The 22,356-nt window shown below is 37.2% G+C and overlaps 1 protein-coding gene across 4 annotated transcripts in view; it reads left to right on the top strand.

The window, feature by feature from the left end:
* SMARCA1 (SWI/SNF related, matrix associated, actin dependent regulator of chromatin, subfamily a, member 1) overlaps positions 1-19,428 on the top strand; it is a 34,062-nt gene extending 14,634 nt beyond the window's left edge. For 3 of the 4 annotated variants that reach the window (XM_065689108.1, XM_065689109.1, XM_065689110.1), the window contains 11 exons: positions 1,242-1,374; positions 2,370-2,518; positions 3,147-3,266; positions 4,427-4,537; positions 4,737-4,850; positions 7,217-7,339; positions 8,888-9,020; positions 9,422-9,540; positions 9,729-9,941; positions 14,527-14,637; positions 15,310-19,428. In XM_065689108.1, coding sequence (XP_065545180.1) covers positions 1,242-1,374; positions 2,370-2,518; positions 3,147-3,266; positions 4,427-4,537; positions 4,737-4,850; positions 7,217-7,339; positions 8,888-9,020; positions 9,422-9,540; positions 9,729-9,941; positions 14,527-14,637; positions 15,310-15,381 — 1,398 coding nt within the window. In that variant the 3' untranslated portion in view covers positions 15,382-19,428. Of the gene's footprint in view, positions 1-1,241; positions 1,375-2,369; positions 2,519-3,146; positions 3,267-4,426; positions 4,538-4,736; positions 4,851-7,216; positions 7,340-8,887; positions 9,021-9,421; positions 9,541-9,728; positions 9,942-10,122; positions 10,208-14,526; positions 14,638-15,309 lie in introns of those variants that run through there. The other variant, XR_010614775.1, reaches the window with a different exon arrangement.
* The last annotated feature ends 2,928 nt before the right edge of the window (positions 19,429-22,356 follow it).

The following is a 22,356-nucleotide window of genomic DNA, read 5'->3' as shown; positions in this document are numbered from 1 at the left end:
TTTATAATTGAATAAGATTACTGTGTCAAAATGTTGTGTCAGTATTATTTAGCTGTAGAATTACTCTTAATTTTGCATTTCCAGGAGACAACAGTAAACAACAGAGGGCTGTTAATAATAGCAAAGAATGAAAAGCATGCAACTTTTTATTCCTCCCTTTTGGGAAAGCTTTTGCTTTTGGAGTCCACCTTGTTTCTGCATGAGTGTGAAATCATTTGGTGGTGATACCAGGGGGAAAAAAAAACCCACCTTGTCTTTGGGTTACACATACTAAAATATATTTCCAAGTGCTGAATATCAAAAAATCAAGTCTATGATTTTTCATGTGGAATAATATCACATGATCATTCTTGCATGATTGGGGGTTGGGGTATTTGTTTTATTGTTGTGGGTTTTTTTTTGGTTGCTTTAATGAGCTTGAACACATCAAGTATTTACTGTGAATAACTCCTCATTTACTGTGAATAACTTGTGATATGCATGTTGCCTGCTAATAGTAGACTGACTTCCTGGAGACTGATGAGTGTGATTTGTGAGCTTTAGTAGGATTTTCAGGAAGAAATGAATATTATGCAGGACAGTAAAAGATTTAATGACGTGTCATAAAGGACAGTCAGAAAATCCTGGTACCAACAAGCTTGAAGGCCAGTTTAACTTTTTTTATTTAAGAGGACAGAATAATACTTGTTTTCCAGAGAGAATAAACACAAGTTTTGTTGCTAATAAATATAATATGTTCGTTGTATGACTTTATTTGCTGTGTATTGTACATGAGCTGTGTGAACTGTGTATTGATGCTTCACTATAGTTAGCTTGGGACAACTACAGTAGTGAAGCGGTGGCTGCATGGACTTTGCCCATGGAATTAATATGCTTAGGCTAGGGATGTAAAAGTTGCAATACTTATGTCAAGTGGGAAAAGGAGTTTGAAAGCAGGGCAGATGTTTGTGTATATATACTGCTGTATTTCCACTTTCCCAGCTGCAGTCTAGACAGGCATTCAGTCATGTTCATTTACAGTGAGATAGATGTGTTTATTGCTATTGAATTACCTAAACTTAAAAGGTGTAATAGCCAGATTTAAGTAAATGTTACTATACTGGTTTTACATTTTTTGTATACTCTTGAATAAGCAAGGAAGCAAGAAATCTGTGCTAGATTCAGTCTGCTGTTTCTGCAAGCTAACTGTCTATTGCTTGTGAGTTTTTGTTGCTGAACACTCATTGATTTATGTTTGTTAGGATCGTGCGCATCGTATTGGTCAAAAGAAACCAGTACGGGTGTTTCGACTAATCACTGATAATACTGTTGAAGAGAGGATTGTAGAAAGAGCTGAAATAAAACTGAGGCTGGACTCTATAGTTATACAACAAGGTATCAACTGGTATATATGTTTGTCTGCAACACAATTGCTCAGTCCCTGAAAGTATGGGTTAACTAACTGTACAAATGTACAGTATGAGAGAATGCAGGCCTCGTGTATAATAGCAGTACACTAAATCAACCAAAGAAACTATAATGTGTAAGTTATGCATTTGTTCAGCTGAAAATGTTGAAAAAAATATGTTGGCCTAAATAACATGGGCATAGACTTCCACTAAAACTCTAAATGAGGAAAATTAAACTACAGCTGAGTAGATGATACTTGGGATATGCTAAAAAAAAAAATAAAAATAGATACTGTTTGACAGCTAAAAATAATTACATAGATGTGCTTCTTACCACATCTGAATTTATTGAGCATAAGCGCTGCTTTGTGTGTCTTTGTTTAGAAGCTCTTGGAAAAATAGTTTCACAAAAACTAAGGTTTTCAAGCTGAGTTTTGAAGGTTGTATTTCCAAAAAGATGTGCTGTTGTGAGGATGCTGATCAAAATATTGGTAGTTGAAGAGATAAAAAGTGAATTTTTGGGACAGAAACTAGAATTTTGGGAAGAATATTCAGAGATTTGGGTTGTAATCAGTGAAGTGAGTGCAGCAGTTCTTAATGATTATGACAGAATACTTTGTCACGTTTCAGCTTGAAATAAGGGTTTGATCTTAGAAGTTCAGCTAAGCTTGTAAGAATAAAATCTTAAACATAAAATTTGGATTATCTGAATGTGAAACATCCTTTGTTACGTCTTAATCTAAAGTTTCATTGGGTTTTTTTAATTTTATTTTTAATTTGTATTTATTTTATTTTTTATTTCCCCTCACATCCCTGATTTCTGTCTATTTGCAGCTAAAGTGAAATTAATTTTTTTTCCATGTATGGTTCTTATGATTTTTCTTTCTTGTTCTGCCTGTGAACTAAAATAAAATCTACTGCTTGCATGGTCCTGCTCAGACTCTTGTATTGTAACTTTCAATATGTTTCTTCTAATTTTAGGAAGGCTCATAGACCAGCAATCCAACAAACTGGCAAAAGATGAAATGCTGCAGATGATCCGGCATGGAGCCACGCATGTTTTTGCTTCCAAAGATAGTGAGCTGACAGAAGAAGATATAAACACTATTTTAGAAAGAGGTGAAAAGAAGGTTAGAGAACAGTTTCATATGGAATTTGAAGTGTGTCAAACATTAAATATATATGTGCACAAAATAGAAATGAAATCTGGTTATGTAAATTTATTTTATGCCCAAGTATTACTTTATTGTTCATAAGTATTTTATGGCTTACGAAAATTTTGAAGAGTAGAATGAGTGAGTTACAATTATTTCAGACTGAGTGCACCGCATCTTAAGCGCTGTTTGTTTCGTGGTCTTAAAAAAGATGTTAATTTTATGCCAGCAATAAATGGCATAATTTGTGTCTAATACACTCAAAACCTGTATGGAACTTTATTAGGGAATAGGTAGCTCTATGGAAAAACGAACTGCCATTTCAGTTTCAAAGAGTTGGACATAAATTGAATTTAAATGTAAAAGTTAGGTGATACAGTTGTAGGGCTACATTTCTGCATAATAAATTTAGTTTAATGGAAAGTCTTGGAGTGAGATTGTTCAAATTTGAAAAGCATCATGGGTGTCTCTTGTTACAAGAAAAATGTAATTAAAAGTTTGAACTGGAAAAAGACACTGGGAATGTTTTAATAATGATGAAAGCTGAGTTTTTTCAGAAGAGCCTGGCTTGAGCAAGCCTGAAAGTATCTCGTTGTACTTCTAGACAGCTGAAATGAATGAACGATTGCAGAAAATGGGAGAGAGCTCCTTACGAAATTTCACTATGGACACGGAAATGAGTTTATACAACTTTGAAGGTGAAGATTATAGAGAGAAACAAAAGGTAATTTTTTCCCAAAGTCTTCTAAGATGAGGTTAGAGTCAAGCATAAAGGCCATAGTAGAAATTTTATGGCTCTGAAGGTTAGAGCTACTGAAAAATTCACTTGGCTCTGCAGAAGCATCAATATTCTGAATTTTCGTTAAATTAGCTTTCAGCCCTGCTGTTTTTCTTCACAAATTTTATCTTTTCTGCATCAAAAATACTATGTTGCATCCCGCTATACTGCAGCAGCCAGTATTATAGTGCCATGTAACAGGAGGGGAAAAAACCCAGGCCTGATGATGATTTTATATACAGAACTTGGATTTAAGTCTTCTTTGTGGTAAAGGTTTTAGTCATTGGCATTCATGTGAACTTGTTTGTACAATGATTTACCTAATTCTAGAAGGAGCATCCAAAGAAAGAGGTATTATTCAGTGTCCCACAATGTCAGCACTGTATCTGCGTGTTTTGTATGAGACATATAGCCAAGATATCCTTAAGGCCTTGTCTGGGATAAGATACATGAACTCTTTATTTGTTGACTACAGAATGCCCTTCTAAGCCAGGTTTCTTATTAAAGAAACATTTAGGATACTAAAATATGTAATGAGAACGTAGTGGGGCGTATGCATATGTAAAGTTCTGGTTTTGTATTGATAATATCATTACAAGAAGCCAGTTGAACACAGCATAGTCTTGAAATAGACTTTAGTAACTTTATTCAAGTAATTTAGTAAAGATTAATTTCCTGTTAGTGTTGTTTTGTTGCTTGTGGGTTTTTTGCCAGTGTTACATAGTCTCTGTAGAGGTTATTCATTGTGCTCTTTAGAGAAGCAGCAAATAATTAGTATCACAAGTCCCCAGTCCTTCCATTATGTTTTAGTAGGTGGAATTGTAACCTTACTCAGGTGTCTGAAGTAAGTAGAATACTGTGAAAGAACCCATCCATGCCACTGCACTGTCTTATTTGTGTATAGTCTTATGTGTTTAAATACATGTTATAATTAGGTATAATTGCTGGCTTATTTTTGAGCTGTTATAGTATCCAAATTGAGCACAACAATTAGATTTGCTGTGCAAAAATATTATTTCTGTTTTGCAGTGCCACGTTGGTCATTATTTTTGTGACTTTAGGAAAGCATACAGTTACTTTACTTTTTTATTCTATACTGCGTGTAGCTAAGCATGATGGAATGGATAGAGCCTCCCAAACGAGAACGCAAAGCTAATTATGCAGTCGATGCATACTTCAGAGAAGCCCTACGTGTCAGCGAGCCCAAAGTCCCAAAGGTAAGAAGTTGGCAAGTATAGACAGCATTTTATATTGGTCTTCTGCTCTTCTTCTCTCCCATGTTGCATCCCCAGCCTTCACCCTGTGCTGGTAATAAAATGCATGTATTTACAAAGGGATAGGTTGCCAATGCTGCTGAATTATGGCAGTTTAATTGCACAGAAATCAAGCTTATATATTGTTAATGTATTTTTGAAGGCTCCTCGACCTCCAAAACAACCAAATATTCAGGATTTCCAGTTTTTCCCACCACGGTTATTTGAACTTCTGGAAAAAGAAATTCTGTATTATCGTAAGACTATAGGATATAAGGTAATGCTTTTGGTTTGTTTTTTTCACCTTCTTCAAATTAGTGAAATGTATTTGTATTCTTTACAGATTTACTGCAACCCTGACAATAGCTAAATGAAGTAAATGAGACAGCAGCTAAAAAATACATATTATTCTGGTCTTATTTTTTGCAATGTGCTTCTCATTGTGAAGGAAATAGCTTAAAACCCCTGTTCTGTTTCTTTTCTGCAGTGGAACAGAAAAAATAATCTGCAATTCCTTCCTTCATTAGAAACTTCATATCTGTGTAGCTTTGTGTTTTGTGGTGGGTTCCTGGCAAGAAAATAGAGTAGAAAAAATGATGCTTCATATGCTTCTTCTTGAAACCAAAAGTGTGAGGTGTAGTCTAAGGGGGAAAAATGATTTTTGGCAAATATGATTGTTTTCCAGGATACAATATTTTTTTTTTCCTTTTGTGTTAGAGCTTTTGTTTATCTTGTGCAGAAAGGCAGGAAGTAGCTTAAGGTAATATTGGAGTTGACTTTATGTTGATATGAAGGTAAGTGAAGTGACATCAATTTTCCTTGCATTTTGCCAGGATATAAAATGTTCGAAGGTGTGGAGTAGTCTGAATGTATTACTACTGTAAAAAGAAAATGAGACAACAGACTTACCCTATTTTTCTCTTCCTACTGTGCCTTAGCTAAATTTCTCCTGCTTTCCTGCTGACATACTGGACAAGCACTGAACACAGATTCTGTTTTGATGTTGCTTTTCATTACTTGTGCCAGTATTGGCTGAGTAAATCAAATGGATCCCCTAGTTGCAGACATGTAACTTAGTTTGAAAAGCCTCATGTTTCATGGCAGATTGCAGCAAGAAGGCACGTATAAAATGTGTAGGAGAATGTAAACTTGTCATATAAAGCAACAGATAGGAAATTTGTGTTGCCAAAGAGTAGAATTAATATTAGCAAAATAAATTTTTAAGGAAAAGCAGAAGGTGTCTTAGAATCTAGTTTGAAGCAAGAAGAATTTTATGTGGATGGCAGGGTAGAATTAAGAATTAAAGAAGTGTAATTAGCTTAGGGAAAGAAATTATTCAATTAATGCTTCAACAAATAAGGCTGAGGGAATTGCTAATGTTGACAACATGCCTGTAAAGAGAGAGGTGTTTCAGTCTTGTTAATGAAATCTGTCAGATTAGATAGGTCAAACCTGAATACATGCTATCTTAAAAACTTAGTATGACTGTTCACTGGTGGTGAAAGAGATAAATGTGATTTAGTTTTTTCTGCTTTGAAATGGAAGTATAGCTTTCCATCTGAAGAGAGTTTATTAAAACTGAAGACTGCCATAAGCAACATCAGAAGGTATCAAATAGGTAAAAGCCAAGCTTTATGTGTCAGGCTTAACTTGAACCACCCAAGCCAAGAAAGTTCTTAGCCAGATAATAAAGCCAGCTCTTAGCTTCCTTTGCCTTTTGCTGCAGAAATACCTAAGGTCTACAAAATCTTTACTGGATACTGCTTTCTGACTTGTTTGCTGCTATGTGCCATGGAATTGCAATGCGTGGTTTAAAGGTCACAAATCCTAAATTGGAATCAGTGTGGAGAGGGACAGATAAAATGTTGGTAGGCCTTGTTTACGTGGTGTTGTCTCTCTGGTCCTTTGGCAGTGTGTGTAGCTTTATAGTAAACCTGTCAGAACTTAGTATTTCACTGTAGTCATAAATTATAAGGTGTTGGATGTAAGAGAGCAGATCCTTAGTTAATGAAAAGTCGTACTGAAATCAGTGAGCTGTGATGGCTGACACTAGGTGAGACTCTGCTTCTCACAATTTCCCTAAGTTATGGTGTGTAGAAGTGGGGGGTACAGGGAATAACAAAATTATAACATGTTTGACAAAATCCAGTCCTACTTTTGGCAGGAAGGATTAAAGCAATAAGGTCTGAATCTAGGTAAAACAATCTGGTAACCTGTACAGATCAGTGCTTTAATATTTAATAGTATTTAATATCATTTACATGTATTATACAGTGTTTCTCACTGAAGTTTCTTAAAATAAATTGGACCCTTCTGTTACTTATAGGTGAAGATGAAACTTGCGAAACAAGAGGGAACAAGCGTAAATAAATGACAGTATTTGATACTCTTGGAGGATAGTTTCAAGTTTGGAACAGTTTTGTAGCTAAATACTTTTATGGTGGTTCGGTTTCTTCAGGGTAGCCAAAGTGTGGGGTGCTGGTTTTGTTTTGTTTAATTTCATTCTGTAACAACAAATGCTTAGTGGGTGCAGATGGTATCAGATCTAATATGCTTATAAATTGTAAACCAAGGTTGACATAAAAATGCATGGCCTCTTTAATAATGTTACTGCATTGTTGCTTATTGATCCCCTGATTTTAGGTCCCCAGGAATCCTGACCTCCCAAATGCAGCTCAGGCACAAAAGGAGGAACAGAAGAAAATAGATGAGTCTATGCCTCTGAATACTGAGGAAACTGAAGAGAAAGAAAAGCTTCTTACACAGGTAAAATAAAAACAGCTGAAGTATTCCATCTTATGTTTTTAATACTATGGAGTATAAATATTAATAATGATAAATTTGCACAGGAAAGCTACACTGATGCTACAGAAGGAAGAAATGTAATGATTTTGTTGGGTTTTGCTTTGAGGGACCTTTCCTGTCCTTGAACAAGTTTCTTAGTCACATACTATTTCCTTGAACTTCTGCAACATTTCTGAGGCAAGGACTTGTATAGTGGATCCACTTAGTGGGTTTCTCTTGTGTGTATCTACCTTGCATGTTTTCTATCAAAAAGGGTTTTAATCAGAGAGGTCAAGCCTCTCTGTGCTTTAAAACATGTACTTTATTTGCACAGATGCATAAGACATGTCATGTCCATTAATTTTGTACTAGTTGCGATGTTAGACAGGTTCCTTTTATACTGGGACTGAATGCCTGTCACTAGCTAGTTTCTTGGCTTTTTGAACTGTTATCTTGCTGAGTAAGCTTATTAAAAGCTAAACGTTAAGGAGAAGGCTGTGTCTCAAAGTAACAGGATTTTCTGATTCGGCATATTTCCTGTAAAAGAACTGGGGGTAGTGTACCTGGTGAAGAAATTTGCAAGGTCACTGTCTGACTATTAATTTCACCTGTTTATAGTGGAGGAAGTATTTCAGCTGGTGCTGATATGCATGTCAGTACTGTTGTTAATGATTAAAAAGAAATACGTGTATGTTGACTTCTTGTAAAGATGCCGTCTAATTGTGGAGTGAGCTTATTCAGGTGGAGAACTGACAGAGTTCCTTGTAGGTGTATTTCTGTGATGAAAGAAACTCAATCCACTACAAATCGCTGTTCAGGCATGTGATTTTCTTTGTTTGTTTGCTTGTTCTTGATGTTTTCTCCTTTCCTTGTCTTTAAATTGTAATGTCTCATTCTTGGATGATGTTTTTGTGCACTGCGTCTCACTTAACTGTTGTTCATTTTTGGATTCGTTTCTTCAGTTCATAACAAATTTTCTGTTTGGCAGTGCTATAAAGTTTCCGTCTGAATGCAGCTTTTTGGACTAGAGATCATTTCTTGACATACTTATGCTTTCATCCAACTGTTTGTCTGGTTCAAGGTTTGTAAATGTCCGAAGTAGGAGCTCTTGCTTTAGACACTTTCACTACTCTAAAAACGTCTAATGACACTTGCATTGCTGCACCCTGTACTCCAAAGACATTTGTTGCTTATGTCTGTTGAAGGGTGACTTAAAATTATAGTAACCTGTCACTGAGCTCCTTTCTTTGGTGAATACCACATAAAAAGTTTAAAAAGAAAGAAGACTAGAGAGTTCTTACTAATGCATGTGGAGTCATGCACAGAAATAACTCTTTAGACTATTAAGGATTCAGTAATAAACCCTGGATAGTAGAAGTTTATGGAAATCCTGAAAGACCATTAACCACCGTAATTATGTGTCATTGCAGAGGCAGTGCCAATTGTGGCAAATGATACATGCATAAGACAAAAAGTTTGCAAAATGTTTCCCTTCCACCTGGTAATATCTTGATCTCCTGCTGCTCACAGGGTTTTACAAATTGGAATAAGAGAGACTTTAACCAGTTTATTAAAGCTAATGAGAAATATGGCCGTGATGATATAGACAATATTGCCCGTGAAGTGGAGGGAAAGTCACCTGAGGAGGTCATCGAGTATTCAGGTTTGTGATATTTTGAAATGGTTCTTACTAATGTGACATCACCATCATTTTGCTGCATGTTCTTTTAAAATTACAAGATGCAGAATTTGGATGTGTATAGGAATAATAGTTTGAAGTGCATGATGGTTCTTTTCAGAAGACTTTATTCTGTTAGGTTGAATTTGCAGCATATAAATACACCTTCAGCTGCCTTTATCCCTCCTTAGTAAAAATTTAGAACTTGGCATAGTTAGTTAACATTGACAACATAGTCTTGTAGAATCATGAAGTTGCCTTATAGTGGCAACATGCTTCTTTCTGCTGTGAGTCTATATGGTATTTTAGCTAGTACCAAACAGTCTTTGTTTTTTGTATTTACACAAAAAAACTTGCATTTTACAAATTATCTTTTGCGTTTTTAGCTGTTTTCTGGGAACGTTGTAATGAGCTACAGGACATTGAGAGGATTATGGCTCAAATTGAACGAGGAGAGGCAAGAATTCAGCGGAGGATCAGTATCAAGAAAGCTCTCGATGCCAAAGTAATCATTGCAGGTTTTTGTTTTGCAGCTGACTTCTTCCAAATTCCTTCAGAAAATGAATAGTTGGGGATGGGAATTCTAGCATTTTATATAGCATATACCATGTATCAATAACCTGCGCTAATATGTAGCAAGTCCTTGATGTAATATCCTGTATTTAATAGTCCTTATTTTTGTTTTGCATTCAGATTGCAAGGTATAAAGCACCTTTTCATCAGTTGCGTATTCAGTATGGAACAAACAAAGGGAAAAACTACACAGAAGAGGAAGACAGATTTTTAATATGCATGCTGCACAAGATGGGCTTTGACAAAGAAAATGTATACGAAGAACTAAGGCAGTGTGTGCGCAATGCGCCTCAGTTCAGATTTGACTGGTTTATCAAATCTAGAACTGCCATGGTAGGTATCAGTTACATGGACTGTGCCAATATATCGTGTATTTGGTTCCATTTTTTTTAACACCATCACATAAAATTTGGATTTGTGCCAGAATATTGAAGTCTAAGAAACAAGTGCTGGAAGAATAACTTCATTTTTTATTCTCATTTCTAGTTTTTAATGAAATAAACTTTTCCCTTAGTACAGCAAACAATACAGCTGAAACAAACAGATCAGGAAACCTGCCAGGATGAGGTCCCATGTTACCCAAAGGGATTGATGCAGAGGTAGACTATCCTTATCAATGTCCTTGTTACATTTATTGTAAACTAAATGTTTTGTCAGTGTCTCATAAAATATGACTGCTTTTCAGAATTAGTGGACAACATTAAAGACTGAAAACATCTGAATACTGTTTTTTCTAATATTGGTAGTTAATCTCTAAAAGCATGAGGAAACTAGTGATTCATGTAAGAATCATTGAAGCAATTTGTAGTAGTGATTAAAGATTATCACATGCAAGTGCTTGAACTTTTTTCATGCTTTCCTGAAGACTTTGCTAATACTTAGAGAATATAATACAAGTTTGATTTTTTTGCTCTGCTTGGATACAAACCCACATTGCTCTTGGCTGATACAAAAGAGTTGAGCACACTGTCCTTTATACAGCTGTTATAGTTTCTCCCCATTGTCTTCTAAGCAAATTAAATGTAGTGCTGCAGTCACTTAACTTAAATGCCACTTCCTACACAAATATGGATTTTCTAGTAGTTTAATGCAACAGTTGCAGAACCTTTGTGCCTTACTGTTTACTGCCTTCATTTCCTGGCCTCAGGATTTGTTTATAAAATGTTCTTTCAGAGTTCTGGGTATGGTACCAAGAAGAAATAAAACATAAAGTATTTAAAATGTGTATTTTAACAGGTGGGAATATATTCTTTTCCCAGTTCTACTTATAATTATGCATTACAGTTTCTGCTTGATATTTCAGCAGTTGAAGGGCTTCTGGATAGTACAGCAGTGAGCCCTCAATTAGAATTACAGGCTTTAGGTGCTAAAATGTCTGTTTGAAGAAATACTGTATTTTTAAATTATGTCCTTGAAGAGAGAAACCTGTAATATTTAGTCTGTTAGAAAGTTTCATTTAAATTGTCTGTGGAGGAATCCGTTTAAGTAAATCATAGAAATGGGTACTAGAAGTTAAAATGTAGCTCTACATTTAATATAGTAGTTGATGTATAGTTAGGTTGAGTAGAGTTAAATATTCAGTTGAAATCTTGTAGATCCTTATATTCTATATAACTTTCTTCTTTAAAAGAGATGGGAATTATTGCTAAAGTGTAGGAATATGTTCTGTGGTGTCTAATGTTGAAATTGAGGCACTGGGGATATAGTGAAACTTCTGGCCTGCGTTTCCTCTTAAAATTCTATTCATTAATATTTCATTTCTTCTGCTGTTACACAGTTGAGTAGTATGAAAATATCAAGCTAAAGTAATCTTCTAATTTTCAATGTGCATTTGAGTGTCTTATATTGTCATGATACATATGGTTTCATAGTTCGTAACTGCCAACCTCTGATGCATTTTATGTATTCAAATATCCTGACATTTGTGGAAGTATTAATTTCTGTGGCTCCATTTTTGCACCAGTTTAGTATTTTTATGCAGAAATGTGCTGGAAAGTCCCTTGGTATCAAGAATAATGAACCAAGTAGAAATACAAATCTTTATAAAGGCATAAATAGCAAATTCAGTGAAAGTGAGTAAAAATTTTTAGAATACTGAAATTCACGTTTTCAATCAAACTGATAAAACAGGGGAGAAATGGCAGAATAATTCTGAGACCTTACCAGGCTCTCTGGGAAAACTTTGTTCTGCTAACCACTAGATGTCTCTTCAGTTCCATGTAACTAGTTAATTTATCTTCCATCTTGTTTCTGTTTCTTCTCCTTCTGAATATTCTCTTTGGAAAACAAGACTTCTGCTTCATTTATTTATTCCAAAACCAGATGGTTTACCCAAAATGTAGGTTCTCAGAGAGAATGAGAGTGCCTAAAATGGTCATATTTTTAATTTTTTAACCAGGCCTAGAGGTTTGCTTTTTTAAGTTTAGTCATTATTGTTCTTTTATTTCTGGCCTTGCAGGAAGAATGCAAAATATCCTGGCAGTAGTGAATCATGTATCTGTTTTCTGAAGTCATAAATTATGCACATTCTCATTTTGCTTTCTGCAAACTCTACCCAGTGTAAGACAAATGACTCCTTTGTAAATACAGGGATATATGGGCCTGTTGACAGAGCTTAGGACTACTTTCACTCCCAGGTCAGCATCTCTGCCTTCAGTCATGCAGAAGGTGATGGTTCAGTGCTCCCATCTTATTTATTGCAATACTAGTCTTTATAGCTATGAAGGGTGAGCAGAGTACATTTTATCTCTTTCTATCCTAAAGAGAAAAGTAGCAGGCCCCACTAAATAAAATCTCATCTCTAAAGGTGCCAAGCATTTTAAACTCTTAAGTCTATTTTTATAGTAATAAAATGGAATGGATTAGTCCATATTGAAATTTCAGTAGCTCGGTGCGGGGTTTATCATGCAGATTCTTTCTGATAGTAAGTGTAGAAGAAACCTGTGTGCCTGTCACATCTTACTGTCAACTGCTTCTGTGATTCTCCAGAGAAAAATTGTTTTTGAGACCATCTTCTATCCATGGCAGATGTTCTGGAGTACTCCATCTGGATTGTCTAGTCATGAACCTGTACACTTTAATAAATGTATGTATTTATGCAAGTATTTTTCCCCAGGAAGGAGGATGATTTTTCTTAATGCCTTAGGCAAATGAATCAAGGTTATTTCTTAGTCCTTTCTGATTAATTGCTTGTCTTGAATTTAACACAAACCGGTTTCTCATATAGTAGAAATATAGCTGATTGTTATTATGGAACAGCTTCTCATCAGTCTTCACCTACAGCTCCTAAGTCTTTGAGTGCAATGTACGCAAATTTAAGTGAATCGCTTCTGACGTACAGACAATCCTCTCTCTACTACTTCTGCTTGACCATCTCTTCAACTACAGAGTGTAGGGGTTAGGGTTAGAGGTTCTCATTTGTTTAGGGGTTCAGTGTGTGTTGGGATGGCTTGCACTGAAAAGTTTTCTCAGACTTGTTGCCTTTTTATCTAAAAACTGTTGTGTGGGTGGAATTTGAGGTTGGTTTTTTTTCTTGTTGTTGGCTGAAGTATTTTAGCCCCAGCAGGTCTGTCGCCTTCCAGGGCACAAGAATAGCATGCTAATTGTTATGATCGAACCTGTATGGCGGGGGAGTGTGGGGTTACTTTTGCATGCGTGTGGTAGGAATGACTCCTTATAATACTCTCTTTGCAAAATGGTACGTATCAGACTGCAAGGTTTCCAGTAGGGAATTGTAAAGAAAAACGCCCTGAAGAAATTTGGTTTTCATGGTAGGAAATACTTACGCAGTGTCAGGATTCTCTCTGTCCATTCTGAATTGCAGAGATTTTATCCAAGGCCATGGAGCACCCTTTGCAGGGAAATCTGTGGAAACTACTGAACTTCAGGAATGGGGTTATTAAGCTTGAGGGTATTAATGTCTCGAAGATGAGTCATATGCTTGACTGTTTCATAACATTTGGGATCAAGAAAGTCTGCAGGCTGCATCATTATCCATCATGTTACATGATGGTTGAAGCAATATACAGGTTACAGATGCTGAGAAAATGGGGACTAAGTCCTGAGCAGAAAAGGTCACCTGTTCACTTCATTGCAAATGGACCAGTTGCAGGTTAAGATTTATGCTATTACATAATTCTAGGATAGCTTGTTGTTAAAAAATTGCTCCATTGAATTTAACAGAGATAAGGCATATTTTTCTACCATTTTTGTGTGAGAAGAAAGCTTCCTGCTTTTGAGTTGCAAAGAAACCCCATGGAATTACTGTTCTCAATGTACATAGAACATACTGAAATATTTTTTAATATATAAACGACCTTTTGACATCTTATCAATTTCAGGTGGCTTGGAAGTCTTGGAAGTGCTAAAAGCATTTAGGGCCTTCTACCTTTTGGGTGCTGTTTGACTTACAAGTACAACAGTGAATTCATAATTGAAGACTGGCTATGTTTTTAGAGCTCTACAGTGTCTTATCACAAGAAACAAGTGTGCGCTGCACAAAATTGTTGCTTAAGATGGATTCCTTTTTTTAGGAAAAATTCCCATTTGTTTCTGCTTTGAAGACGTAAACGGAGACCTCTTTTACTAAAATCTGGCATAGCATGCTGGCAGGCTATAATTTGCTTCGTCTAAACAAGATAAAAGATCTTAGGGTGTCAGTTTGGAAGATACAGGCAATCCCAAAAACTTCTTGTCAGGAATTTGAATATTGTAGTAAATATCTCTCCCTGTTTATAAAGAAGGTTGCACTAAGGTAAAGATAGGTGAACAATAACTAAGCTAACCTTACTAGTACATGAATATTGAAAGTGTTTGGGAAACATAAATATGATGGACTTGAAGAATTTTGAAGATATTTATGTAAATGAGATAATTTGCATAATTTATTTAGAAAATTTGATGTTTTCTGTTTCCTTAGGAGTTTCAGAGACGCTGCAATACTCTTATATCATTAATAGAAAAAGAAAACATGGAAATTGAGGAAAAAGAAAGAGCTGAAAAGAAGAAGAGAGGAGCAAAAGTTACAGCAGTATGTTTAACAGCACTTACTTTACTTCTAGTGGGATGAAGTTCAATTATTTGGTTAGAATAGGAAAAAGATAATTATTGGCACTAACTGGTTCAGTATAAACCATTAAACTGAAATATTTGTCTATTCACAACTCTCCTAGTTTTTAATGTAGGTAATTCTCAACTCATAGTAATTTGGGGCTTCTCCCCCCTCCCAAGTCTTTTGAGTAGCAGAGGAATACTCTTTAAGAAAACATAGCACTGGTCTCTTTCTACCTACATATTACATCATATGTTCCCTTTAATTTAATCTGATCATTATTCCTCCCCCATATAGTAGTTCCTGGAAGAAGAAATAAGTGGTTTTATTTTAAAGAGTTGTAATCTTTAGAAAAGAACTGTGTATAAGTCAAGGTCCTGATCTTGTAATCCAATTCATGGTATGTGTGGTAGCTGTACCATTGAGGCTGTGTAGTGATTTCAAAAAGATAGAAGGGGAAGTGGAACTAAGTGTCTAAAGCTGAGATTTTTGTTTCCCCTTCCATTACATCCTGCCAAGCTGAACTGAACTATGTAGTACGTTGGAGTCACTAGTCTTCCTTTTGAATAGTGAAGTATGTCAAATTATTTGTCTTTTTTATAACACCACCATTTAATTGAATTTATAAATTTTCCCTTCCCCATTTTTTAGTCACAGAAGAGAAAAGCAGATTTGGCTACTGAAAACTCTGGAAAAAAAGATGCCAAGAAAGTGAAGTCATGAACCTGAAAATTGAATGCTAAATATGAAACTGCCACATTCTTCTCTCCATCTACAAGTATTAATTGCCAAGTTCTTTGTAATCATGGTACTCCCCCAAATCCCACAGTTTACTTTTGCAAAATTTGTATCCTTTACAATGTCTTTCTTTATCTAAAATGTGTAGCTTTATATCTTATGCATTCCAGTATTTTTGTGTACTGTATTTTGTGAGTTTCATGTCTTCGGCAAAATTCACTCAGTCCTTGTTTTCTGAAGCTTGTGCTGAGGTTTTAGCTTTTATATGTTTTATATGCTGCTGCTTTGAAAGAAACCTAGATTCTATAGCTGTATTATTGTTGTTTCATATTTTAAATTTATATGGCTGTTGGAAAATAAACTGACTTATTTGATGAGAAATATACTTCACCTTTGTTCTCCCTCCCCTCTCTTCCTGATTTGCATTGCGACATTTAGAATGAATGTTAAGACTTGTATAATTGTGCCTTCATCATTGATCAGATTATTTTCAGAGGAGTACTTGGGATCAGGAGCATGACAGAACAAAAAAATCTAATTAGACTGACATCCTTGTTTGCTGTCAGCATTAAATTGACATTTTTCTCTGAAGTGTTCAGAAGGAAAGCCAGCAAATACTTGGGGTTTTTTTTCTTCTTTGTCAGTGGTTTCTACTGGGCTCATACATGCTGAAATACAGGGTGAGGTGTTTGTCAGAATGACCTCTAGATGAGAACTTTCCTATGCCTAAAGAACAGAAGTAGTCAACTAACAACTTACTTTTTAAGTAACAAAAGAAATAAGTCATCTTCTGGTTGGTAGCTGTGCTGGCTTGTGCTAAAAGATCTTTGTTGCTCTAATTATCTCTAACTTTCTGCTTTTACCTTTGATTCACCATGTCAGTCGGAAGCAATGGGGATATGTTATGGTGTGCTCCTTTTTAGTACTTCTATTTTAATGAAGGGATGAAAGTGTTGGATGTATGACTTCTTGACTTTGCAAGAGGCAAAGAATGGCCTTTATTAAGCAGGTTTATAGTTTCTGCTCACCTTGGAGTCTCTGCCTTTCCCAGATCAGCAGAACAGTGACTGTGACATCTAATGTTTTACTTTAATCTTCTGTCTCTGATCTGGTGTCTAGTATGGACCTTGCTACAGTGAGACATGCCCTCATAATGTCAAGTCTAGATTAATGCAGTGTGCTTTACATGCTACTTCCCTTGAAGACTAATTGTAAATTTCCTCTAGTAGCGTTTGCTTCCTTCTGTGGTTTAGTTGTTTTGAGATGGGGAAAACTCTTTAAACTCTTGGTATTTCATGCTTTGCATTCGCTACATTCTTTTGTATTTGTAAAATGCAGAACTTTATATCAAGTTCTTGAATCTTAGAGTTCTGCCCATATTCTTTTATGTCACTTAAAATATATTGGAATGGCTTTTGAAGTTTTATGGGATTAATCTCTGTAAACTCGATAAGTAATTCCCAGCCTTTCTAGGTAGTCTGTGTTTAAGATTTGGGGCAAATGGGTGTGGTCACTTGGTTGAGCATTTTGAAAGATGAATAATTTGAATTGTATTTTGGAATGGAGCTTTTGTTTGGGGACCAAATTATTAATTATTTCACTGTGCTTTAATTTGGAAGTCTTGTAGCATAGAAAAGGGTATTCATCTGCTGAGATTCATCTGATGAGAGCTTCATGTAATAATGATGGGACTCAACTTTCAGACAGAAGGTTAATGATGGGTGTCAGTGCATACTTTTAAATGAGTATGCAGCCCAGATGGGATAGGTCTGCTCAGGAAAGAAGGCTGACTTTTCAAATAGAATTTTTGGTGTTGGGAGTAGTTGACGTCCTCTTTTATCTTTGGGAGGACATCCCATCTAATTATGGGTTGGAAAAAGGCTGTGCAGCTACGTACATACATAATCACAAGTCCCTGGAGCATTGCTATTAATAGAGAGAGGAAGATACCTTATTTATATTTGTGTTTTGGCTCCCGTGTCATTCAGTAAGTTTCTAGCCTGGAATTATAAAAACAAGTAAGAAGAGGTGGGAAATAAAGGCTGGAATAGCCAGTTGAATTTTTACTGAATTATATGGGTAGGTCTAGACCTTATTCCATTGCTCCTATTTAGCATCAAGTGAATATTTTAATGTTTAAGTCTTGAAATAAGTGTATTCTGGTTTTTTTTTATTGTAGATTATCTTTGTTTGACTTGCATGTCTTTGTGTATCCAGTTTCTGTGTTGTAAATGTACAGGAAGTCTTAAAATGGTAATGTCTCAATGTGTTCTTTTATGCCGATTTCTTTGTTTGAGTTACCACCTGAGTTAATGTTCACTCTTCTCCTCATTCAGTGACATGATATACTAGCTATATAGCAAAAGATCATGCAATTGTTCTTCCAGATATTATCCTCTTGATCAGACAGCTTCTCTGAAGAATGATAGATGTTCCCAGGAGCTATCTGTTATCTGTTTGAGTCTGTAGTTCCTAGTTAAACTGAATGTGCTGTTGAACAACAGTCCTTGAAAGCACTTGTACACTATATACTAGTTCCTCAGCATATTGAGTCTTCCCATCCATCATGTCCCACAGTGATAACTAAAGAAAATTGCTAACAGCTGCTGGTCAGGATTAAAGTAAAATGGATCTTTCTTTTCCTTTTTCATTCTCCTGGTTGCCGAGACATACACAGTATGTGCCTAGCAGTATCTAAATGATATGCTGCTGTGACTCAAGAGTTAGATGGACTGAGGTAAAGGAGTCTTCCTACTTTTAACTAATAGGCTCTTAGATGAGGAATAGTGTTTGTAAGAAATTTGTAAGCACTGAATGGAATGTGATGCAAAACTTCTGGGAAGTCTGGGCCTTTAGGCAATTTGAGAGTTGCCAAAAAGAATTCCATGATACGAAATTTTGAAAAGAATTAATTTTTTCCTTTGAGTAGGTAACTAAAGTTGGACGGTGTTAGCACGAGGCTTGAAGAAATAAAAAGTAATCTAGCACTTCTCACACATCAGGCAGTGCACTTTCCATCCTGGGAGAGGTCACAACAGTTGCGTTCTTTCTCTTTTCATGTATTCATCATTTTCAAATAATCAGTCCTTTGAGTTATGTTAGTGATGACAGAGTCACACAGCTGACAATCTTCGTTATATTTAATTTCAATTTATTATAAGAACATAGAGAAGGAATGAAGCTTTCTCCCTGCTGGTTAATATTAAACCATCTATAGATACTGTTTGCACAAGTAGTATTACTATACTAAAATATTAAGTAAGAATTTTCTCTCGTAGATTAGCATTGCTTGTTTGATTTAGTGCTAATGCTGGCTATGGTTTAAAAACAATCCAGCTTTCACTCTTTGAGATCACAAGCAAGAGGTGCAGCATAGGGAAATTAATCAGAAGCTTTCTAAATGCCTGATGGAAGTAACTTGTGTTATGCAGCTCCTGCTGTGCCCCGCTGTGATGCGGGGGGCTCTCTCTGTGCATATCTCTTCCCCAGGTTCAGTGGCAGGATTAAGTACTTTCAGTGATCAAAAATTAATGCTGAAGCTAAAAATTGTGGGCCTTATAGGTTGAAAAAGCATATGGAATTTTGCAGTCGGCAGCAGTGTGTGTGAATGTAAAATGTTGTGGTTGGTGCAGATGTTGGCACTTGTGATGCTGGAAGGGATTGATCACTGACTCTAGTTCCGATCTGGTTAAGGTAGCTTGACGGTTGTTACTTTTTACTTATGTTTATGTAGTCCATGTACTTAGCTTCAAGCATGTATGTAAATGCTTTGGTGGGTCACAGTTATAATGTTTGATATGTTCTCTTTCTGAAAGAGTTAGTTGAACTTGGTTTGCATATTTTTAAGTGTAATGTACTCTTTAAATGCATTTGCATGATATCCATCCTTTCATAAGAGCCTTAATAGGAGTAACGTTTGCTGCCTCAAAGGTATGTCTACATTGTGTGCTGTTGAAAAATAACTTCTGAACTTTTTCAAATTGAGATTTATTTCTTAAGCTGTACATACATGACAATAAAAGTTAATACAAACCTGTTGTCTTCTGGTAATGATCCTTCCGGTACAGATGGGCACATCCCCTTGGATACTGTTCACGGTAGCGTGGTTTTGTTTTGTTGCTCTTGTACCACTCATAACCTTCAGGCTGTGGTAGCTGAATCTAAGGGGAGGGTGTGTGGCAGTTTCACATCAGCTTTCAAACTTCCTAATTTCCTGTGATCTAAAACATTAGTAATGGCTGTATTTTTGTGACAGCATTACTTGTGTTGTCTCTTAGTATGGTATGGTACAATGTATGTTGATCCCATATTAAAGTGTGTTACTGGTTTTGTGTCATTCCATACCTCTGGTGTGTTACTCAAATAAAATACTTCAGAGCTTAAGTCTAGGAGACACAAAATGGTAGGGACCAGGAATTTTGTCACTGCAGCTGCTGATCGTTAGTAGATGTGCTGTGTATTCTGCTTGGAGAGGTGCAGGCGCTAAAGGAATGCTCAGTTTTCCACTTTTTTTCTCAGGATGACCACCTATAAAAAAAAAGAGGTGGTATGTTGCTCCAGAACACCAGTTTATCCTGGCATTGGCTGGTAGCAGTTCCGCTTCACAGTGGATTTGGTGCCAACCGTTCTGGAGAGGATGCTCTGTTCAAACCTTGGAACATCTAATGGGAACAGTGATTGTGTCTGCAGAGCCAGTCAGTAGCTGTGGAGTTTGGTGGTGTCATGTTCTCACTGTATGCATTCAGTGGTTTTGGGAAGGTCAGGCTACAGACACCTTTTTCATGGAACTGACCTTTTTATTTCTACATGGCAGTTTCTTGCCGTAAGAAAACAAGCTGAAAAGTCATCTTAATTTATCTTCTCGTTTGTTAATTAGGTGCACACAGCTGAAGGCAACAAAGTCTTAAATTCCACTGGACAGTTTGGGAAATGGCATTCATTATGCGCCTTCCTTCTCAGGCTTAACAGGTAGATACTCTTCAGGAGACCACAGGGAGGGTTTGGAGTCCACTAAGGCTTCTGTCAGTTCTCTTTCCTTAGAGCTGTTGCTATCACACTTTAAGACACATTCTGAATTTCTAGATAACCTTGATTATCAGGGCTTAGGTTTTTTGTGGCCTTTGTTTTGTGTGGTTTTGGTTGGTTTGTTTCATTGGTTTTGGTTTTTTTTCCTTTTACCATTTCTGCTTAGGAAAACATAAGAAGTGCATTGAATACTGAGTATTTCAAATTACTGAAACAACCCTGAGGTTGATAACCCTTAGATTGATAAAATTTGTAGTTGAGATCTTGTGAAGACAGTGCCAAGTGTGTTGCACACTGGTGCTTCATGAGTTTCATGGAGCTTTTACAGAATTCCAATATATCCATGCAGTTAGCAGCCAGTCCTCACTTCATAAGAATTGTAATACAGATTTCCTTCAGATAGTAACTCATTACTTGAAGAAACTGGGTATTATAAATTTTTAATTGTAATTCACCTTGAGGAGCTGGCTATGAAATACATCAGTGTATCTCACTGGTACAGCACTGCGATCTCAGTGTCGTGTTCTAACCCGTGCCAGCGAGCAAGCCCCATGTGGCTGCTTGCTCACTCCTCCCTCTACTACCTTACTGCTCCCTGGCGGTGGGATGAGGGATAGAACTGGAAGGGTAAAAGTGAGGAAATTGGTGGGTTGAGATAAAGGCAGTTTAATAAGGCAAAAGCCAAACGCACACAAAGCAAACCAAGGGATTCACTCAAGAATCTGCTTGAAGAGCCTTAACGCTGCAGGGGTCTCTTAGCCTGGCTGTTGGTGTGAGCACGCACGTGTTTCCCTGCCTGCTCTGCGCCATCTCCCCTTGTAGTAAGCTCCTTTCAAAAAACCCTCAGCCTGATGTGACTTGTGCCTGTTCCCTTTTCTGCTTGGCATGGCAGGAGGAACCCTTTGGGTGGATGACCCTGACCCTTCCGTCTTGAGCTGACACGTGCATGGTCCTGGAGTTGAAAAAACTGTTCATGGGCTTGGGAGCCTTGAGTGCCCTGCGGGATTTCAAACCTGTGGGTTAGTATTTTCGTTCAGTACCTCATCCCCAGCACAAGGATGCTGTTGCTTATCTGGTCTTCCCTTCTGCCCTCCTCGGAGGCACTTGTTGCTGTTCCCTATGGAGGCTGTGTGGTCTCTGGACACTTCCGTCCTGGAGCTGGACACGGAGCCGTGCCGCTGCACGCTGACCTGCTCGTGAGGCTGGAAAATGGAGAAGTTGCAAGTTACTACTGTAACCTGCTGTAACTATTGGTTGGTGTCTGGATAGCGGGGTGGTCAGGGAGCAGGAAGACGCACAGGTATGCGTAATGCGCTTGATAAAAACACGGCTGTTGAGGAGAAGCCTTTGCTTCCAGGCACCATCTCAAGTCCTGCTGGGTCAGTTGGCATCATGCCCAAATTAACAGACTGGGTGTCCTGGCACAATTCCCAGTTACTGTGTACCCTAACTCTGCTCTCGTAGTAGGCTCCTCTTCTGACATTTGAAACACGAAGGGAAAAGGTTGAATCTTGGAAACAACTGCCTGTGCCAGGCTGGGTTGAGAGCTGGGCTGGGGAGCTCTGTAATTACCTGGAGACTGATGGCTGAACCTGTCTATTTTGGTTGGTAGCAAGCTGAAATTTGAAGTACAGTGACTGTAACGTGCTGCTGAGTGAGCAGTTACCACTGCAGGCACTGGAGCCTCAGGGCAGAGCGTAGCCTGTGAAGGCAGCAGTCAGCTTGTCTCGTCCTGTTTGCACTGGGCTCCTGCTTTTTCCCATTCAGACCCCAGGATCTGAAAGGAGGAAATCTGAGGATGGACCTGATCCCGTCGCCTGCAGATGAGGCCGGTGGTGCGGCAGTGCTGAGGTGCTCTCTGCAGTGCCTTACGTTTTCATCCTGATGGGGTTGCAGCCCAGCTGTCTCCTCAGGGTTCGCCAGTTCCACCTTACC

The sequence above is a fragment of the Lathamus discolor genome, chromosome 9 (assembly GCF_037157495.1).
Source record: "Lathamus discolor isolate bLatDis1 chromosome 9, bLatDis1.hap1, whole genome shotgun sequence".
Lineage (NCBI taxonomy): Eukaryota > Metazoa > Chordata > Aves > Psittaciformes > Psittacidae > Lathamus > Lathamus discolor.
The sequence above is the reverse complement of the archived record's forward strand: the minus strand, read 5'-3'. Positions and strand labels throughout refer to the sequence as shown.